This window comes from Hesperophylax consimilis, chromosome 30, assembly GCF_061612785.1.
Source record: "Hesperophylax consimilis isolate HC1 chromosome 30, BYU_Hcon_1.0, whole genome shotgun sequence".
Taxonomy (NCBI): domain Eukaryota; kingdom Metazoa; phylum Arthropoda; class Insecta; order Trichoptera; family Limnephilidae; genus Hesperophylax; species Hesperophylax consimilis.
The window spans coordinates 307,494-331,047 of NC_142865.1; the positions used below are offsets into that span (position 1 = coordinate 307,494).

General features: G+C 33.7%; 2 protein-coding genes across 2 annotated transcripts in view; both read right to left on the reverse strand.

The window, feature by feature from the left end:
- LOC149409491 (nephrin-like) overlaps window positions 1–23,554 on the reverse strand; it is a 410,217-nt gene that overhangs the window by 180,582 nt on the left and 206,081 nt on the right. The window lies entirely within an intron of this gene.
- On the reverse strand, window positions 16,509–20,760 carry LOC149409492 (uncharacterized). Its single transcript, XM_089649518.1, has one exon. The coding sequence runs from the start codon at window positions 19,811–19,813 to the stop codon at window positions 18,911–18,913; it is 903 nt and encodes a 300-aa protein (XP_089505644.1). The 5' UTR covers window positions 19,814–20,760; the 3' UTR covers window positions 16,509–18,910.

Sequence of the window (23,554 nt, forward strand, 5' to 3'; positions counted from 1 at the left end):
AATCAATGGCTTCAGACAACATTTCCTATTTCCAGGCATCAAAATTATTCCCACCTGCAATAAAATCGTTTGCAGAGGTAACATCTACCTCAATTCCTTGCAATCTATCTTACTCTAAATCTTCTCCATCATCTTCTCACAGGGAAACAATTTTTATACCACTAAAACCAAAACCAAAATTTATTGCTTCTATTGATAAAAATCAACATAATGATATTTTGTTTAACCCAAATGGGAATTATAAATCTCAGACACTCAATGGGAGTGCTTTAAATAGTTCCCAATCTTCCCCTAATTTAGGGAAAGTGGTGAATGAAAATTCTGCTTTCATTCAGACTTTAATTACCCTCTTAATTTCTATTCTTTCAAACAACAATAATATACCGTCCAACGCTGCCGATTGCATTAAATCTTTACTATCCTGTCTTCCTAATGTCTCCGAAACTGAACAGAATTCTTCAGTGGAATATCAGAAGTCTAATCTGTAATAAATTTGAACTTGTAAAATTACTCGATGAACATGAAATTTCAGTTGCCGCTATTTCTGAAACGTGGTTTAAACCCTCGTATCTATTTAAGATTTCGGGATATAATTGTCTTAGACATGATAGACTGGATGGTAAAGGTGGCGCTGCCTTAATCATCCATGACTCTATCCCTTTCAAACCAATCATGTTTCATACTCTCTCTAACAATTTTCAGATAGTAGCAGCTGTTGTATGTGATATTACAATACTATCAATATATGTCCCTCCCTCCACTATTTTTGATGAAAACGAATGGTCATCATTTATGTCTCAGATCCGTCCCCCGTATATGTTACTGGGCGACTTTAACGCTCATTCTACCTCTTGGGGTAGTGAATTAACGAATCGTTCTGGCCGTAATCTTTTAGATTTTATTGATTCCCATAATTTATGTATTTTAAACGACGGATCTCCAACCCGATTCACCCCCCCTCAACAAAGGAAAAGTGTTGTTGATTTATCTCTCTGTTCATCTTCGGTGATACGTAAATGTTCTTGGAACATACTTAAAGACCCCCTTTCCAGTGATCATTTCCCTATTATAATCCTCTTTCACTATCTAACCACCTCGCATTCCTTTACAATTAACAATAATTTTAAATTTAAAACGAAAGATGCGAACTGGAGATTTTTTTCTTCTGTATTAGACTCTCTTGTTCACTCTGTAAAATCTTCTCTTGGGAACATCAGAACTCAATGTGAATTATTTCCTAGTATAGTTATAAAAGCAGCAGAAAAATCCATTCCAAAGCGTAAAGTTAACATTAAAACTAAACATTCGACTCCGTGGTGGGACGAAGAATGCACTCGTGCTGTTAACTCTAGAAAAGAAGCAGTTTCCATTTACCGCAAATGCATGTCTTTTGAAAATTTCTTATTAGTAAAACGCGTCCAATCAGAAACTAAACGTATTTTGAAAAATAAAAAGCGGTCTGGATGGCGAAAATTTTGTGAAAACTTGTCTCCTGAAACTCCCCAGTCATCTGTTTGGACTAATTTAAAAAAATTCGGTTCGTCATATGCTCCGGAGCGTACCAAACATATTCCGGAGGAAATTATTATAGGTTTTGCTGATAAGATTGCCCCTCCTTCAGTTGCCAGATGTGAAGAAATGCCCTCTTTTATTTCATATCCATCTCACTCTAACTGGCTAGACTCTCCTTTCTTAGTTAGTGAACTAAAACGAGTAATCAAATCTCTTTCTGACTCTTCTCCGGGTCCTGATGGAATATTATATAGCTTCTTTAAAGCATTCTCCGACATGTCGGTTGAATATTTCTTATCCTTAATTAATAACATGTTTGAAACAGGATTTATTCCGGATGTCTGGAAAGTTCAAAAAATCCTCCCGGTTTTAAAACCAGGGAAAAATCCGTCCGAAGTCTCATCCTATCGTCCTATTGCTCTTTCGTCGTGTTTAATTAAAGTAGTGGAACATTTGATAAAGAACAGATTAGAATGGTTTGTTGAAAATCACAGTATTATCCCTCCTAATCAATACGGCTTTCGGAAAAAGAAATCTACTATGGATAATTTAAGTTTGTTAACAACAGATATCCGTATTTCTCAATCCCTTAACTCTTGTACATTGGCCACATTTCTAGATCTTTCTTCAGCTTACGACGATGTATTAATTGATGTTTTGAAGGAAAAATTAATTAAAATAAAAATCCCTATAAAATTAGTTCAATTTATTATCAACTTGCTAACAGACAGATCCATTATTATCCACTCTTCCTCAAACATATTGAAGCGCAAACTTTGGAAAGGGCTACCCCAGGGGTCTGTAATCAGTCCTTTATTATTTAATATTTATATTAGTGATTTAGACATTGTAATCCCTTCGTCTATTAAGCGACTTTATTTTGCGGACGATTTTCTCATATATTTATCTCACAAAAATTTATCACATGCTGCGAAGGAATTAAATTTGGCCTTACATAATATTAAAGTTTGGATGTTGACAAATGGAATGAATTTAGCTACCTCTAAAACCAAGGTAGTGGCTTTTACTTGCAAAAGAAAACTGCCTCACTTTACAGTCTCTTTTGATAATTTCCCCCTTCAAATCGTTAAGCAAATAAAATTTCTTGGCCTGCTTTTGGACCATAAGCTTTCCTGGCTCCCGCATATTCAGAACGTTTCTGCTAAGTGTGAAAAGGGGCTTAATATGATGCGAGCTGTTTCCAGAGTATGGTGGGGATCCCATCCTACTACTCTTAAACTAATGTATAATTCCCTCGTTCGAAGTCACTTGGATTATGGCACATTTCTTTTCGACCCACTTCCTAAATATCTGGATAAGAAACTTGAAAGAATCCAATCAAAAGGGCTCAGAATGATTATTGGGGCAATGCAATCTTCTCCAATTAATGCTCTTCAGATAGAATGTGTAGATCCTCCCTTATTTTTGAGAAGACAATACCTCGCGGATAGATATATCTTCAAAGCGTTATCTTTATCGCGTCACTCATTGGAACAGAGTCTCGATCGTTTGTTCAGTATTTTGAATAACAGAAGGAGGGTAATAGATAGAGATCGGTTCCCTCTCTTATTAAAAAGTTTTCTATCATTTAGATCTCTGTCTTCTAACCTTCAAAATCTACAAGATGATCCAATCCTTCCTATTTACAGTACCCCGTTTAATGCTATTAATTTTATCCCAAACGTAATAATTTCTGACTTCCGGACGAACATTTTATCATCAGCTAATAACTTTCAAAATGTTGAAGAACATTTTAAAAACTTTATATTTTCAAAGTTTCCTGGATTTTCCCTCATATACACAGATGGTTCCAAATCCGACCACAAAGAATGTGGCGCATCGGTATATATTCCTGAATTCAATGTTAATCTGTCTTATAAATTGCCTAAAGAAATTTCCATATTCACTGCAGAATGCTTCGCAATTGAACAAGCTTTAATTCAAATCCAACTCCTCAATATTCGTCGAGCCTTACTGTGTACTGACTCTCTAAGTGCAGTATTAAAAATTTCCTCTAATATCGTTCGAAGTCCAGAAGACTATGTTATTTGTAATATTAAAAACATCCTCGATTCTTTAAACGAATCTATGTTTGAGACAATACTGGTTTGGGTGCCTGGCCATCTAGGAATTGAGGGTAACGAGCAAGCTGATTCTCTCGCTAAACTTGGAACTGTATCTGGTTCTATTCCTTTAGATTTTAAAATTCCTGTCTCTGACGTCTTCTCTATTCTTAAATCCAACATGTCTCGTTCCTGGGAAGAAAATTGGACAGTCACGAAAACTCAAACTGGATCTTTCTATGCTGGAATACAAAATCATATTCCAAGTAAACCCTGGTTCCACGGAATAAAAAAGTCCAAAAGATTTATTTCCTGTATCTCGAGAATGAGAATTGGCCACTGCTCTATAGCAACTCATTTGTTTAAAATTCGGGTACTCGAAAGTTCATTATGCCAGTGTGGTGTGGAGGATGAGACTCTTGACCATGTCTTCTTCAATTGTAAAAACCATTCTTCTTTCAAGGGCATGTATCGATTGCTTATTAAAATCACCCACCAGTCTCCCCTTAGTATTCCATATTTGCTGTCTCTCAACAACTCTCGCGTATATTCTATTCTTTATAAGTTTATAGATTTGAATGACTTTAATATATGATATGTCCAGTCCCCTTATAGATAATTCACATCAGTTTAACCATATATCTTAACCCAATCGGCACAAAGCACTCTCTTTAGGGTGAATTGCCTAATACAAAAAAAAAAAAAAAAAAAAAAATTTAATGTGTAATAAACTTGTTTTTCTATCTTACTCAAAATATTTTTAGTTCACCTTCACTCGATAATTACTTATTAAAAAGTAAACTTTCAGCTGGGAAAGATAAAGATTCGTTAGAAATAGGTTATTGGTTTGTTATAAATGCTTTGCGCATACGTTAATACATTTAAATTATACGCAATTTAAGAATCACTATCATTTCTAACTGAATGCAAAATCCGTCATGTCTGAAATGTACGTACATCAAAATCCGCTATATGCTACCTCTAACACAAAGCGGATTTAAAGACCCATATAAAATCAGCTATGTGTCATTTATTCACAAAATTAAATATAACCGCCAAAGAACTAAATATTTAATTGTAAATTATCATTTATACAAAATCCGGCGTAAATATCTAATTTTCTGTATATTTTGATGTTAAAAAATGCGATCCATTGTTGAATTAATCAGTTTTTTCCTTCTCCTGAAAAGTAACGTTTTTTTACATAGCGGATTTTGCAAGCGCAGCGACGATATATAGTATATATATGGAATATATTTTTGCTAAGTGTGAATATATGAATTATGTATATATATTGTCTCATTTTATGCCTTCTGTAAGAAAAGTAAAATTAATTCCGGTGGTTTAAACTTAAAAAAACATGGTTCATATATGTACACAAAAGTTCATCAAAATTAACAAACTTTAGGGCTTGTGCGGAAGACCTAAAATCCATTTTTTATAAAAAAAAATCGTTTCTTACTATTTTTTAATGCCCTAATATTAATGTTTTTTAACTTGGAATAAACACAAAAGTTACGATTTTATTTTTTAAAATTTGATATTTTTTGAAAATAATTAAAAACTTTAGGCCTTGTGCGGGAACCTTATCATTTTTTTAAAAATCCAAAACTTTTTGTGGTAAGTTGTGGTACCTAGTAGCAACTTTTTTTCAACATGGAATTTGAAAACAAAAAAAAAGTTAAAAATCGATACACCCTACTGTACACGTACAATGCATTTGACCAAATAACGTGATGCTGTGTGAGAATGTACATATATACATATATACATACATGACCATACTTACCTGGGAGTTCACTTCAGAGTAACACGGTTTAGTGTTTATTATATAAATTTAAATGCAGTTCGCACGCAGAGGACATAATTGAAACACGTGTAATTGGGAATGTCATTATTGATTCTGGCATTTATTTTAAATATATGTATGAGCGTGTTTAGGAGAGAAAAAGGATATTTTATGCTGGGCTTTAATTAGAATTTATCTTCCTAATTGTGATTCGTCCCTCGGCATGAGACGTATTGAGGAGTAAGGCTTGGAGTAATGTATATCCAATCCAAGTTAGTGTAGGTAGTAGGAACTACCTATGTTTTTGTTCAGCCGCGCATTTAAAATCAGGTGTCGGTGATAAATTTGATGGACAACAGTATAAAGCGTAACAAATTTCCAATGAAGCATTAAAAAAGCTCCGTTCGCGTGCATGCCCGATCGTCCAATATGCAAATACTATAAAGTCATAGTAGTGGAATACGAAATGACTGACATAAACGGATGTTAGAATTAAAAGGAAACTGGTCCAAATCTTATATTAAATATTACGTTTATGCTCCTTCTTTAGCCAACGTTTCGGACAGCGTTACAGAATCCATCATTAGGGCAGCTGACGGAAGAAGCTCAAAACCGCATAACACTCTACAAATAAATCGCGATTATCTCAAACCTTTAATTTTCCAGTTCGTTTATTTTTTTAAATTTAACTTGTCAAAGATGTATGTGATTATTTAGGTTAGGCTCCCCGCACACGAGCAACTTTAGTTGCGGTGACAGTTGTGAACTATTTCAAAATCCAAATAAAAATTCAAAAATTCTCCCTATTGTCGCGTCGCCTCGTGTGCAGACCTCCATAATAATATTAATTTCTATAATATTGTTAACTATCTCCCTCTTTCCTCTACTATCCTCGGTAAAAGCTTTACCTACTTCAAGCATGAAAGAAGCAGAAGTCACCACATTTTTGTAAATCATACTCCATTTCCACTTTTTACAAAACTTTTTATTTTAATCGTTTTTTGTTATTCCTGAAAAAAATACGATAGTGAAGGTATCTTTAATTTATTTTTTTGGCGTATAATTTATTTTAAACGATTTAAAATGTGCTATTTTCGACTTGCCACCAAAACGACATGTTCGTGAATACGAAAGCGTTGACGTCACGATGGGCAACGTTGGTTACCGCAATCTTAGTAGCCAGTGGTGTCGTAATGACATTGTAGCCAGTTTGAACCGTTTCGGAATGTGCGGCTTACAAATCAATTATTATTGATGAAAATATTAAATTAACACATTTTTGGTACAATAATCAGAATCAGAAAAATAAACTTCAAATCTTATACAAATTTCTGAAGGTATTAATTTCTTGTGAAAATATCCCATTCTAGAAAAAAAATTACAATACATACAAATAACGAAGACATAATAATACTATCGAAAAAATATTAACTGACGATGGTGACTCAGATACAAGTTTATTATTAACTTGCGATGGTGACTCACATGCAAGTTTATTTTTAATTTTTCTTATAATTTTTTTTAACATCGTTTTCTTATAATTATTTTTACTTTTAATTTATTTAAGAAATATTTGTATATAGATTTATTTATTTGCAGCTAATATTCATCGGTGAGAAAGAGTTAGGATACATGCGAAATATTGTCCAGTTGAAAGTTACATATTGTCTAGTTAATTACTACCCGTAACTGTGTTTTCTCCCTTAAAACAGTGCGTGAATTAAAAAATATATATTTAATTATTTTTTTATATAAACCGCACAAGAGTCCCAACTGTTTCCAATCGTCTGGAGCCAGTGGGACTATGGCACCCCCAATTGGGGTATGTTAAGTTTAGTGGCCATATCTGGGTCTGTAGGAATGCTGTCACCGTTATTTTTATGTGAAACCGCATAAGATTCCCATCTGCTCTCATCAGTCTGAAGCCAATGAAACTAAGGCATTCCTAATTAAGTTATGTTGTAAGGCTGACGGTTGTGGGGAGGGGAAGGAGATGGGGAAGAGGGGGAGTTCACAATTCACAGCTCTCTTCCACAACACGAGTTTTTTCAAGATCCAGGTTCACCCCTTTCAATCCTCAAAAAGATCCTCCACATAGCATCACCAAAGATGACACAGAACCAGAGGGAATTATTTTAACTGGTCGATGTTTTAACTTTAAAACACCCTAAAAGCTTTCTAAGCCAGCGATGTCCTTGGCTTCGCCCCTCCATTGGAACGCCTCTTGCAAATGTTGGATAATTGAATCAGCGTACCTTCGCGCTAATCAATTTGCGGTACAGTACAGGGTATAACAGTACAACAGTACTACAGCTGGGTGCGTCAACAAAAACGACAAATTCCACATTCAATTACGCTCTTTATAGAAAAGTCTGCGATCCGTACAAATAACGATTGCTTTTAACAATGCACGGCTGGGTGGGCTTGATTGAATTTAATCCAATATAAACATGACCTGCGTGGAGTAGATTATGCAATCAGAGGATGAATGAATTAATTGAATTATAAACCTGTGCCAGTTACCAATACTGAATACTTTGTCAATAAAATCACCCTAGAAGTGGCGTGAGAATATTTTAAATTATAAAATTGTACCGAATGGGAAAATCAATGGTATACTTAATTCCATTTCGAGGATTAGGCGATGGGAAGGAGGTGGGTGACCGAAATTTTTCTTCTGTCAATAAATACTTACCCAGAAGCAGCGTGTTAACCTTAAACCCTCTGGAAGGCTGCGGGAAAATAACCACCACATTAGCGATGAGTCGTTCATGAGTGAACCGCACAATTGAGCTAGCTCTTTGATGAGCCGTATTCGTACGACTCCCGGTAAACCATACCATGGCACAGTTGAACGGTTATCAGAAGATATTTAAGAAAAATAGCTCCAATAAAATTATTATTATACGTACACGTCTACGTCTACGTATACGTCTGACAGTCCGATATCTGGACTTGGACATATGTACCTACACCTACTAACTACTTAGCATCTTATTTGTAGTGGTACGGGGTGGCGTACTGATACGTAGAGTCGTAAGATCAATATACGCTGGAGGCTGGAAACCGTATCAGGATATCCGGAGCGGGGGATCCGTACCGGGCGCGGCGAGTCGTATCGGGCTAGCACAGTGTTCTCATAGCTCTGTGAGTTTACGGCTCGCATTCAAATTAGCCGTCGTTTAATTGAGTCGACTCTTTGAGCCGTAAGAAAATATTGAGCTGGTACCGTGGCTTTTCATCATTTGCAAACGCGCGGAAACAGTGTCCCTACCACAAAATGTCACAATATGCAGCTACAGAACAAGATTTAGCTCCAAACTTAAAACTTACCTTTTCAGACACTCATTTCCTTAAATTCGTTATTCTACTCGAGTATTGCTATTTTACGTACTTTTTATTTATGTTCTAGCCGTTACCTACTTAACCCTATTAATATACCAACCGATGGACAATGTCAGTGGGAGCCTTAGACTCTCTCACACCTCAACACCTCAATCTGTTTAATGTTGAGCGATAAATCATCTGAATGAACTAAAGACTGGCGATTAATTTAATTCAAACAATTCATTTCACTTGTTCACATACACTTATATCTATACTTAGGACAGGTTGTTTCACCGAGTTTGAACAATTTAGCGAATTTCAATGTTAAAATTGAAATTCTCTGATAGCTCTATCCAAGTTCAGTACAAATACAACATAATATATACACAGTTCGTTAGTTTCTCCTTTGTCCACATCTAAAGATATCATTATCAAAGTGTTATCATTATCACTACAAATGGCTAAGGCAATTACAAGCTATGTTTGGATACTAAACGGTGGTCTTTCTTCAGGACGATACTGACACGAGTAATCTTACGGATACTTAATATCTCAAAGCCGAAAGACTTTAATTAAGTAAATTAATATGAGTAATCGGTATTTCCACCGCCCATTTAAAATGTTGACGTATTATAATTATTTAGTTAAGTACCCAGAAACAAATAAGTGGATTTATTTCCCCCGAAAATAAAGCAAATAAAATCGTATAATACCTTCCCAATGAGTCGTGACTAACATACCGCCCATACAGAATACAGAATAGGTAGCCGAACGCAATAAATAGATAATGAGTGGGTAACGCCCCTTGGCGGGCCCTTGAATCCAACACTGACGGCTGCGGAATAATAACGTGGACGAAACGAGTGGCTTGGTTCGTTAGGCGGTATTTAGTGTGGAACTTCTATTGATTTTCTTTCATTACACAAATGACACTTCAGTTTTGCTTTGGACAAGGGGACGAATCGGTAGAACGGACATTTTAATACATAAATAAATTAAATAATGATAATAATAATAATAATAATAATAATTGGATAATTTGTAGAGCGCCGTTTTTGTGAAAAATCACCTCAAGGGCGCTGTACAATTTATTTCCTAGGATCTACATTTGTTATTTGGACCAACTGTGCCAGCACGAGGTTCGTCATCCGTTCAGGCATGTGTCTGCCGCCAATATAGCGCTGACATGTGTCTGCTGCCAATAAAGAGCGCTGACACAACATCCTCACATAGACAACAAACCTTGGCAGCACCGCTGTGACGCTCGACGAAGACAGAAGATGGAGACTCTGCTGCAAGAGTCCTAGGTAGCGAAGGAACTGTACCAGCTGCTGCAGGGAGAGAGACTACCCCGTCCACCAACTGTGCCAGCACGAGGCTCGTCATCCGTTCAGGCATGTGTCCGCCGCTAATATAGCGCTGACATGTGTCTGCTGCCAATAAAGAGCGCCGACACAACATCCTCACATAGATAACAGACCTTGGCAGCACCGCTGTGCAAAATCACCTCATCCTAGTCTACCTTAGTCTCTCCAGTCACCTCCCAGCCTTTCATGCTACCTAATGCATCCTCTCGACCCTTTCAGACTCCTTCCTGGCTCCAATACCTAAATAAAATCCAGCAAAAAAAATTAAAATTCTTTCTATTGTCGTGATCCGACGATTTCACACCTCTGTTTCACACCCTTAGGGCTTGCTTATCGCAGGCTATCATAAGCAAAATCTTGAACCAAAGTCAAAGTGAAGTTTATGTGTGTCATCTGTAACAAAATACATAAACAAAAACAGAAAATAAAAACAAAAGAGTATAAAAATGTATGTTTGTTTTTTTGCATTGTCGTTTCATCTTGTTAAAGTGGGACCAGAAGGGTATTTGGCGCCCGGAGACGAACCATCAAAATTTTTATTGTGTATTTTCCAAGGTATATCCACTTGGGGTATGTGGTGAGGGTAGAGGGAGTTGAATATGAATTATAACATTCACAAAGAAAAAAGATGAAAACTTTTCTAGGTCGGAGTAAGTTTTTAATTCATGTGTAATTAGAAAAAAATGACTGGACATCTCCACTGCTTGAGGCTTAACTTCAAAGACACAGTAATAATTAGGAATTATGAACACTGTAAGGCTGAAAAGTTGCCTGAAGATAAAAGAAGCACAACTGTTATTCCAAAAGCCAAACACATTTTTTAATGTAGCTTTAACTTTGTGGTTATCCATTATAAATAAATCAAACAATGTTACTTTGTTTGAACCACCATATTTTTTTTATATACATGCTGAATGGTTCCTTCCTCAGGGGAAAATATACTAACTTGAAATTACAAAACAATGGGTGAACATAATATGTTACTAGGTGTTGAAGTGGGGGTGGAGGTTTGAGTAGGGATTAATGAAGAGTGGGGGGAGGATACAGAACAGACGGTGAAAGGGATCATTATTATTAAGGGATTTCTTTGTTTCTTAGGCTTCTAAGTTATCTAATCATATTCCCTTATTATTAATGTGAATAATATTTATCCCTGTATTTATTTCAAAACTATGATTATTTGCAATTAATCATCATAATATAAGTTAATCAGCGTTAAATCAGTCGCATCTAATGTACATAGCAGGAGTTCTGATGAAGATGGATTAGGAAGAGGATCAAGACACCAAAGAAGTTCTGATGATGTAATTACATTAGTGACTGATATAACGCTGAATTAGATAATGCAAAAGATAAAGAATAACCCCCCCAGAAGACTCAGTGCTTTGCGTACTGTTGTGATCCCACTTTTGACACTGATGTTGTTGATGTCGAGCTAAGTGAGATCTAGTTTTTAGCTCCTTCTTTAAATATCTCCCGATATTTGTTGGATGTGAAGAGGCTGCTTTTTGGGATGTGATACACAATAAGTAAGTACTTTAAAAGATGTAATCAAGTTTATTGAATTTACAACAGTTTACAATTGACAAGTTTCAAAGTTACAATGGTTATGGTATAACAGTGAAAAGGCGAATGACCATGATTTGTGAGTTTGTATGGCTTATATACTATTCAGTTTTATTACGTGTCACAATATCATTGAATATTTGTGGTGCAAATATAATAATATAATATTTTACTGGGATGTGGTTTTATAGTCATATCCTTTAAGTAGCTTAACTGCGTAGTTATTTAATTAGATCATCATTGATAATACATATTACGCATTATTAGGTAAGCTAGGTACATTAGTATGTTGGGGTACATAACACCTCCCCTCTAGAATGGAAACTATTAGTTTTTTAATCAAAAATAGTTGTAATTATATTCTTAAGGTCTACACCTTAATCTGCAGGTTGCCATCTGAATGATGAGTCTTTTATTTGCAAATTTACAGCTTTCTAATGCTGGTTTGTAATTTTTCTTTATGACATTTTCAGTTGTTCCTGTATAATTATCCTCAGTAATCATATTTACATTTTGAATATTAGCAGTTTTGTTTACATATTTGTTTTCATATTCTAAAATTTCAGTTACATTTTGTTTTTTATAAGCAATATTTTTCAAATAAGATAAATTGTCTGACATAACATTTGTATAATACATACTATTAATATTATGATTATGGCCATTTTCTTCGTTACATTTTATTTTTTATAAGATTTGAATTTAAATGATTATATCTTTTTAGTTAAATAATTTTTTTTTTTTTTTTATAAAGTAAGATAATTATTTTGATTAAAGTAGAATGATTAATTTCTATAAAGTAGAATGATTAATTTCTATAAAGTAGAATGATTAATTTCTATAAGGTAGAATGATTAATTTCTATAAAGTAGAATAATTAATTTCTATAAACTTTTTACACAATGAATGAATTCATTTAATGTATTTCATATGTATTTCATATGTATTTCATATATCATATGAATTTTTATATTGTCAGTGGTTCCGGTTACCAAAGACTAAAATATTCCGAACAATACTCGAAGTTTCACATGAGTATAGTCTCAATACTTGGTTTTACATGTCGGTAAAATATTTAAAATGAATCAACTCTAGAGATTTTATAATGATTCACGATTGTTTTTATTTACAATCATAATACATACTCTTGTGGTATAGTATTTTTAAGGAATAAGAAGCCTTTTAATTTTCATCCTTTTTATAGATAGGATTATTTTTTCCATATCTTTAAATACAATAATTTTGTATTATTGCACAATAATATGTTTTACAATTTTTAACATATTTTATATTGATAAGCCTTTTGAATACTCTAAGGTATTTTATTATACATAATGGCTTTCAAAAATAGAAAAATACATACATCCAATAAACATGGTAAATTAGTACGTTTTACAATTTCTGTTAGTAATGTTTTTTATAATGTTTATCATTACATAAGATTGGTTATAATATTACGAGTGTACTTTTTAAACAGTGGTAGACTGAGAGTTTTATTTTATTTTTAATTTTTATTTAATTAAATTTTTATTTTAAATTTTCAATTTTAAATTTCATATTATTATTTTTATTTTTATTTTACGTAAAAGTATTTTCTCTCAAAACCATTGGTTTTGTAAGTCTTTCCGAAGCTATTGGTATATTTTCCTCAGAAGTACTTATGTCTACACTTTCTCTGTTATTTCTTAGACTGTTAAATGAAAGAGCTGGATGGGTCCTCGTAGTTCGAGTTGTATTACATTGATTGTATATTTTTAAACAAATTCCATCTTGACTACAGCAATTTCTTTTCGTCCTTTTATATATTCGGTAAGACATATAAGTCACGATTATTCCGATTAATAAGTACATTGTTGTACCAAAGTAACTCGAATATTTAACAATATGACTCTCATTCTTTATTTGATGGAGTTCTTTATCAAATTGCCCTAATTTATAGGTTGCTAATTTTAATTCATCTAAGTTTATATTAGTTATCGCGATAGGAGATAATTGTGGTAAAGTTTGATTATATTTTTTCTTGTTACAGCAGTCGTCCTGAATTATGTTAAGGTCGATCTGTGGTAAGGTAATGTTTGTGGTTACATCATTTTCTGCCGTGATTTGGTAGTATTTTGTATATGCTTTACATCCTTTGTCTAAGGTCAGTATTCCTGTTCCTAGTAATTCGTGTTCTGTGAACTGTTTGTCGGTACAATCAATAGTTAGTCTGGTTTTATTAGATTGTACATATACCCATCTGTTATTAGTGAGTTTATGCCAGATATTGATTTTTCCATAGATTGTTTTAGTTTGACAGTCGTTAGGTATTTTAGATAGACTGTTCGCTAAGATTTTTGATTCGCAAATAGCATTATCTTCGGTTGAGTAAACGTTTTCTTCTTTGCATATGTATTGCCGGTTGATAATCGGTTTACATTTATCAATGTTGTTAAATCTTATGTAGGTCAATTTTGATTTTGTTATTCCAACATAATTAAATTCGTTTTGAATAAGTGAAAATACTTCTGGATTTTTGGGGTTGTGTGGAATTGGTAGAGGTATAACTTTGTATAAGGTATACTCTTGTATCTGTGTTAACGGAATCGAGATAATGAATATAACTCGATTATTCATATAATATGAAGTCAATGTTGCGGTTTCTATTATAATGTGTATATTATTAAGTGTCAAGGGAGTTGGTAATTGTCTTCCCTGTGTTAGATACTTAATATTATCATTTAATTCTTTATATATCCTTGTAGGTGTTATTAACCCTGGATAAAGTATGTTGCTTTTGCTGAACATAATAGAGTTTATTATATTTTCCACTCTTAATTTTAAGTTCGCTGTCACATCTCGTAACAAATTTATTTGACTGATTAGAACAATGTTTGCATTTACTCTTTCATTGATTTCTTGAGCGTTCTTTAGGAAATCTTGTATTTTTGCTAGATTTCTGTTCAATAACAGTTCGTTTGTATTGAATTTATTAACAGTATCGTTGAAGTTAATAATAGTTGATTTCACTATTTGAGTTTGATCTATTAGTAGAGACGTTATATGGTTGTCGTCTTTAATAACTTTTGAGATCGCATCATCGTAGTATGTAGCATCTTCAGAGTCTAATGTTCCAAATAGGGTTTTAAATACATGTCCAATTCCATCAAACCATCCTCGTTTTACTCGTAATTTTTCTTCATTTGAATTCCGAATTAAGTGAGTTATTGCGTCTAGTTTTACTTCAATGTCGTTCAGTTCCGAATTTATAGATGCAAGGGATGTTTTGCAGTGATTTTCCAAATCATGTGATGTCATTTTTATACACTCAGTATTGGTTCTTTCATATACTTCCATGATTTTTATATGATGAGGTATCAATTTAGAAGTATCTTGGAATGTTACCAAGGTCCAATAGTCACTGTATATTTTTAATGTTCCTAATGTATCATATAATAATCCACTACCATTTTTAATTATATCGATATGGTTGCCTTGACTCGACGCTATGAGTAACGTGACAATCCATCTGAAAGAAATGAATTATTTATTTTTATAATATGGTTTTATCTCGTTCACGTGATATTTTATGAATTTATTATTTATTTTTAGAGTTACGTTCACGGAAGAGTTTAATTTTGTTATTTCATAAGGTCCTTTAAAGGTTGAGGAGAGAGCTTTTCGTAATCTCAAATGTTGTTTGAGTAGTACGAGATCTCCTAATTTATATTGATGTTCATAAGCATGTGCATCATGACGTTCTTTCGAATTTTCTTTCGATTTTTCTATATGTTCTCTCGCAACTTGATGTGTTTGTGAGAGTTTGTACTTAAGGGTTGACAAATAGTCGTTGTACGTGGGGGTTTCATTTCTAATTGAATTATTGGGGATTACCGGTTTCTTCCCGAATACTAATTCGTAAGGGGTGAACTTCGTTGTAGAGTGAATATTTGAATTATAGCTAATCATTGCGAGATTTAAATATTTATCCCAATCGGTATGATCTTGATTCACATAATGTTTAAGGTAATCTTTCAAAGTTGCATGGCTCCTCTCTAGGGCTCCATTAGTCATAGGATGATAGGGTGTTGAAGTCCTATGTTTTGCATTTAATAATTTAGTCACTTGAGTAAAAAGTGATGACACAAAATTTTGTCCTTGATCTGTCAATATGGCTTTTGGTATACCAAAACATGAGACAAAAGTTATGAAGTTATTTGCTGTTTCTTCTGCAGTTGCATTTTTAATTGCATATGCTTGACTGAATTTGGTCAAGTCATCTTGAAATGTAAGTATGAATTTATTTCCATCTTTAGTTTCAGGTAACGGACCTACTACATCTAGAGCTAGCCTTTCAAAAGGTTCTCTTGAAGTTGACGTTATGATCATGGGTGCCGTATTATTTTTCCTGTAAGTCTTGTTCATTTGACATTGAGAACAATTCTTAATATAATCTTCAATAGATTTTTTCATGTTTTTCCAGGTGTATTGGTTCCTTATGCGATTATACATTTTGTGGAATCCTAAATGTCCTGCTAATGGTGAATCATGATTCTCAAAGAGTATTCTAGGGATATCATTGACTTCAGCATTTTTGATTTTATTCCTGTAGATATTAATTATTATATCTGATTTATGGAATATGTATGATAATATTTGTTTTAGCTTATCATAATTTATTTGGTTAAATGAATCATTAAAGTCCGATATTGAGAACTCTTTTATTTTCTTACTTATCAATTTGGTTTTCAAATTCTTTAAAGCGATAAATACATCCGGGTATGATGGTTTATCATAGTGGTTTACTTTTATAAATATATGGTAGTAAGTTTTAGTTTTTCCTTTTGTGGTTTCCGTCTGATAAAGTTCGTGATCGCTTATCTTGAATATTTCAGCTTCGTTAGATTGATAAACAATGTCGGTACAATACGGTACACAGTCATCGAGGTCAATTGATGTAGGATATGCAACGTGTTTATCGTTACTTTTTAATAAGTTATCGTCATACTCATTAATTATTACATCATCTAAAACTAATTCTTTGTGTTTTTCTAAAAAAGTTTTGTATGTCATATCTAATTTAGTTGAAAATGCGTTTACTGGTATACGTGATAGACAATCAGCGTTGGAATTTAATTTTCCTGGTTTATATTGAATTTCATATGAATATTCTTCTAGTTTTAATCTCCATCTAACTAGTTTTGAACCTGGATCTTTCGCATTAAATAACCAAGTCAATGGCTTGTGGTCAGTTATTATAGTGAATGTTCTTCCATAGATATAAGGTCGAAAGTGATTCACTGACCATACTATAGCTAGTAGTTCTTTTTCTGTTGTATTGTAATTTCCTTCGGCGGAATTAAGTGTTCTAGATGCGTAACAAATGGGTAAATCTTTTCCGATTTCTCCCTGGGAAAGTATTGCTCCGATTGCGTAGTTAGAGGCATCTGTTGTCAATACAAATGGTTTAGAAAAGTCTGGGTACTGTAATAAAGGTGCTGTTATCAATTTATTTTTTAAATTTTCAATCGCGTTTTGTTGATTTTCTGTCCAGTCAAAATTAATGTCTTTCTTTAAAAGTGATGTTAAAGGTTTAGAAATTTTAGCAAAGTCGTCAATAAATTTCCTATAGTATCCTACCAGTCCTAAGAATTGTTTAATTTCTTTGGGGTTTTTCGGTGCTGGAAATTGTGAGACTGCCTTGATTTTATCAGGGTTTGGACTAACTCCTTTATCAGTGATTATATGTCCAAGATAGGCAACTTCTTTTTTTAGAAATTCGCATTTATCTGGTTGAATTTTCAAGTTGTATTCTCTTAATTTTGAGAATATCGTTTTGAGTTTTTTATCATGATCTTCTAGAGAATTGGCATATATAACAATATCATCTAGATATACAAAGCAATTTACTCCTTGTAGGCCTGTTAATACAGTGTCCATAAGTCGCTGAAATGTTGCAGGACTATTTTTTAACCCAAAAGGCATTCTTTCATATTGATAGTGACCTGATGGGACAGTAAATGCTGTTTTATCACTGTCTTTTTCTTCCATCTTTATTTGAAAGAATCCGTTAGCTAGATCTAATACTGAAAAGTATTTCGATCTTCCTAGTTGATCTAATATTTCATTGATATTTGGCAAGGGGTATGCGTCACCCACTGTGACGTCATTCAATTTTCTGTAATCAATGACTATTCTCCACTTCTTTTCATTACTTGCGTCCAATTTTTTCGGGACCACCCATATAGGTGACGAATAAGGACTATTAGAAGGTTTAATTATCTTTTGTTTCAACATTTTATCAATTTGTCGGTTAACTTCTTGTTTATGTATTTCTGGATAACGATACGTTTTTGTAAATATTGGAACGTTACTTGTGGTGGTGATTTTATGTTTAATCGCGGTTGTTGCGGTTAAATCGTCGCCTTCCATAAAGAATATATCAGCGTATTCTTCACATGTTTTAATTAGAATTTTTAATTCTTCATTATTTAGGTGATTTGTTCTGATAAGTTTTTTTACTGAATCTACACGTCCAAAGTTCGTATTTATTTGTTTAGTCATAGTATTAATAGATTGCGGTAGGTCGAATGGGGAAAGTGTAATTTCCAGCATATGAATCTTCACAGTTTTTTCCGTTGTATTTAATACCGATATCAATGCTCTTCCATCTTCGTCTACATTAGTGAGTGTGTTAGAAATTTTCACTCCTTTAATTACTTCAAAGTCTAGCAAAATGCCTTCTTTGATTTCTCTATTTTTAACTTTAACTTTGAGAAATGTCTCTGATCTTGGTTGAAGCGTGTACAGAACAATTCTGTTATGCATGTCGATTATTATTTTATTTAAAAGAATTAATTGGTTTGTTTCATAATTTATCTTTGTTTTATTTTTAGTTAGGAAATCGTTTCCTATTATCCCGTCGTATTCTATATTAATGTTAGATATAACGTGAAAAACGTGATTTATTTTTTCATGAAATTTAAGTTCAATAGTTCCATCTGTTTCACAAGTGGATTCAGTTTCTCCGATTCCTTGAATTTTTAGTTTATTATTTATGTTTATTTCGCGAATACTATTTTTATCGAGAATATCTCTTTTTATGAGCGATATTGCTGCGCCTGTGTCTATTAAGAGACTACATTTTTTATTATTATTACCAAAAGGTATTTTAACATATGGAAGATTTAATAGTCTTTCTCTGTTAATTTTTACAACACATATTTTATAGCACATATCATAACCATCTTGTACATTGAGTTTAGTAGGGTTAGTTACAATAGTTGATTTGGCATCGGCCATGTTCTCTATTCCAACGTCGCGATGCATGACGTGGATCCGTACGCGTTTAAATGATTGATTGCATGAGAAGTAGAGGGTGTTCCTCTTTTAAAGTTTATCCTTTTACTTGGATCTTTCAAAAAACAGTTATCTACCAGATGTCCTTTCTTTTTACAGAATGTACATTCGGGCAAGTTAAGATTTTTCTTTTTATCAAAATTTTTATTCCGTGGTACAAAGTTGTACACTTTATTTGGATTTTTATTGTTATTTTTTCGATAACAATTCTCACTTATGTGTCCATCCTTATTACAATGATAACAGTGTTTTAAATTTAATTTTTTTGTACTATTTAAAAGTGAGGTTAATCTTTCTTCTTCAAGCGCTATTTGAAATGCATCATTTAAATTATTAGGCATACGTGCCCTTAAATGTTCAGAAATTTTAGTATTTATTCCAATAATGAATGTTTGTAAAGCCAAGTCATTTGTACTGGCGTATCTTCCTTCCAATTCATTTCGATTTATAGTCGAGTGATTGATAGAAGTTTTTAATTTTTTTACACATGTTTCTATTCTGAACATATAAGTAGAAATATCTTCTCCATTTTTCTGTTTACAATTTTGTAATTCAATTAATAAGTGCGTTTGACTTTTCGATTCTCCAAAATTAGTTTTTAAGAAATCTTTAAGTTGATCAAAATTTTCAATAACTTTATTAGAACATGCCGTTTGTGCCTTATCTGTTAATTGTGATAATATATAAAAGAGTAAAAGCTGTTTTTGGTTTTCATTGACCAATTGGATAGCTCTTTCACAATTTAGTAAGAATGGTGTTAGCTTATCTCTATTTCCATCAAATGGGGATATAAATTTCATTAATATTGCTAAACTTGCTTCCTTCCCCTTTACAGCGGAGTCGGCTTCCATTTTGTTTACTTTGAAAAATTAGAGAAAAGTTTTTCTTCTCTTTTTTCTTGTTTTTGATTCTAACAATTTAAGTTTTAAATATCACAATTATTTTGCTGTTGTAAAGATGTTTTCGTTCTTCTGATGTTGGATTTTTAAGCAGTTCGATTGAAGTATTCTAATCTGCGGACACCGTCTTTTCAATTTGTACTCGTCAATTTGTAAAATAGTAACTTACAGTTGTGTAGTTATCTGCATTCCGAGGAGTTGTCGTGGAGGGGTGATCAGTCTCTCCTAAGTAGCTCTCGTAACAGGTTCTTTTGCAGATTGGGTCTTGATGACTTCGATTCAAGGGCTGCAACGTGTAGCTGTGGTCCTCTTGAAAACGTCTGCTTCGATTTGAAGGTTATCTGGAGTCCCAGTAGAAAACGTGACTTCAGTTAGTTGTCTTCAGGTAATCGATGATTTTTGATATCACAATCCCACTTCTGACACCAATGTTGTGATCCCACTTTTGACACTGATGTTGTTGATGTCGAGCTAAGTGAGATCTAGTTTTTAGCTCCTTCTTTAAATATCTCCCGATATTTGTTGGATGTGAAGAGGCTGCTTTTTGGGATGTGATACACAATAAGTAAGTACTTTAAAAGATGTAATCAAGTTTATTGAATTTACAACAGTTTACAATTGACAAGTTTCAAAGTTACAATGGTTATGGTATAACAGTGAAAAGGCGAATGACCATGATTTGTGAGTTTGTATGGCTTATATACTATTCAGTTTTATTACGTGTCACAATATCATTGAATATTTGTGGTGCAAATATAATAATATAATATTTTACTGGGATGTGGTTTTATAGTCATATCCTTTAAGTAGCTTAACTGCGTAGTTATTTAATTAGATCATCATTGATAATACATATTACGCATTATTAGGTAAGCTAGGTACATTAGTATGTTGGGGTACATAACAGTACGTCGGTGCAGAGTGTCCTACCTTTGCACTACATCTGTCGTAATTTTTTTGTTTTTAAATTATGAATTTTTTAAGTAGTTATTTTTTAGGGATAGGTAAAATTTTTTTTTTATTTTTTTTTTATATTAACTCCACACAGGAGGCCCTGAAGAAAATAATTTCCCTCAGGGCCTATGTCACCTTTGGGGATGCTGTGTGGTGGGTCTTTTTGTGGAGAGGAAGGAGTGAACATGGGTCTTGAAGAGTCCCATGTTGTAGGAGGGAGGAAACACAGAGGTCGGCAGTTCGTTCCACAGCCGAGCTGTTGAACTTAAGAACGAATCGTAGAAGCGACCCGTTCTCATGTGACAAATGTCAACCGTGTACAAATGTTGGGCGCGCGTTTGGCGTGTATCCCGACTACGCACCGGTGCCGAAGGGATCAATGACGCTAGTTCCTCAGAGCATCTTCCATTGTAATACCGATAGAACAAGGACAGCATACCTACCTGACGCCTGTGCTCTAAAGATTGCAGTCCGTTTGTTAAGATTGAATGGTAAGGAGCGAATGTAATAGAGAGTTAACAGAAACCTGAAATTCGTTTTGGGGTTGCGTGAACTTTTACGCGAAATTCTTGAAATTCGACTGTACGCGAAAAACGTGATTTTTTCAAATTTTACGCAATATCTTGGTATTTTAAAATAAGATTGTAATATAATACAATCATTGAAGATAATATTAGATTCTCTCAAATGAAAATTTGAAACAGGAAAAGGCTTTACTCAAAAAAAAAATAATCATCATCTTCTTAATCGCATTCTTCGTTTGAATTACTTTTTTTACATTAGCTCCAAACAAAATACCCTGAGGAAATCAAAATTTCTTAAGAGGGCCTATATCATATTTGGGGATGCTGCGTGCAGATTTTTTTAAAGAAAGGAATGAGATGAAGTTCTGGGAAGGAAAAAGGTAAGAGAAGTGGGTCGGAATTTGGGGGTCAGCGCGTCCAGGAATGACGAAAATTTGAATTTATCCCTTCCACTGCGTTGTAAGGCGATGGATCGAGAAAGTACAGCTGGAGAGGTAAAAGATCTCCCTCAACCAGTCTCTTCAAATCCGGCCCGCCACACAGTAGATGAGCAGACGCATCCGCCACCCCGGGAACCCCCGCCAAGTCGCCAAACGTAGCGAACTACTTGGGGTGACCTACGGCAGGTGTTGGTAATCCGATAATTGGTTCGTGGGGCGGCGGTACCTATACCCGTCTTGTTTAATACGTGTATCTAATATGTAACATCTACAGTCGACACATTTGGTGACGACAGATTCCGCACGATTTTAACGCTTGTAGGAAATGTTCTCGCGTATTTAATTTTTAGTTACGTGCAAGGTCTACCAGCTTGCAACACCGAAACGATACGTAGCCCCCATCAACTGGCGCGGCGAATCGATGAAACATTCCAAACCGAACACCCGTCTACCAGAGAAGTTATATGTCTTATATACTTCCTTTCCTCGTTCGACTTCTCGTAATAATATTGTGTATTTTGTGTTTCTAAATAAAGGTAATGTTTTGAACTATTATTCTCCTTCATTCATCTCTACAATCCGCGACCTTTTTAGCACTGCGTTGAGGTAAGGCGCAGTTATCCACACTGTGGAGGGTCGTAGAAAAGTTAATATATTAGAGACACTGTCCGCTGTCGGGAGTCTCCCCAGCCGAGTTCGGACAGTAATTGACATCAGAACGCGGTGGGTTTAGTTCCGAGAGCCACTCCGCCGATCCACTCCGCTGGGAATTCTTTTCCACCGTTCGTTTTCTGCTCTAATGATGGATTTGTGATTCTGATAGGACCTACTCATATACCCGGTACCTACCGATGGTCCTATAAGCTTTAAGCTCCTTTATAAAAGTTGAGTCCGGTTTTCATCGACAGGTTCTTTCGTATGGATTTGGGGGCGGCTTGTGGTAATATTAAATATTTAATGATATTTCATTTTAATTGATTCTGAAATATGTTAATATGTATTCATATTTACATTAAAAAAACAGTTTTCTTGTTACCCAACTAAACATTTTACAATATTTTCTTTATTTAATTTCACTTTTTTTTTTCAATAAACCAAGATTTTAGAAGAAGATGGACTTGTTGTGGGTGTCAATGCTTTGTAATGCAACTTTTATTGGCAGTAACGCATATACACGTGAATATATACACATTCCTCTGAAATAGAATGACATTATAGTAGTTAATGTACGAAATAAGTGTCGGTCCTGCCCAATCGGGATTTGGCTAAGATGTTAGCGCGGTTGACTCCAGTCTCTAGGGAGTAAAGTTTGATCCCCAGTCATTTTTTGAACATATTTTTCAATGGGTACATCAATCAATAAAAAAAGATGTACTACAGTAAAAAAAACTCTTGAAAAAAACTATTTATGGTGTTTGTTTGCAGCCATGAATATATTTATGGTGTTTTTTTGTAGTCATGAATATATTTTAGTAAAATAATTGATATAATTTGATCTTTCTTACAATCGTAATATTTTGATTAGTATTTCTATTTTATTTAAAATATCGTTTTTGCCAATAATAATTTAAATCACGTATGACTACCATAATACGTCCATGATTCCATTTGTTCATTTTTTCATGTCCAGGTATAGTAGTTAAGAAAATCAAAAAAAAAAATTAATTTAAAAAAATTATTTACATTTTGAAAATGAAACAAACAATCAACAAAATACTTCCGTGTTCGTCTATTTTCCAAATATCATTAAAATATTGGTTAAAACAATGTGATTT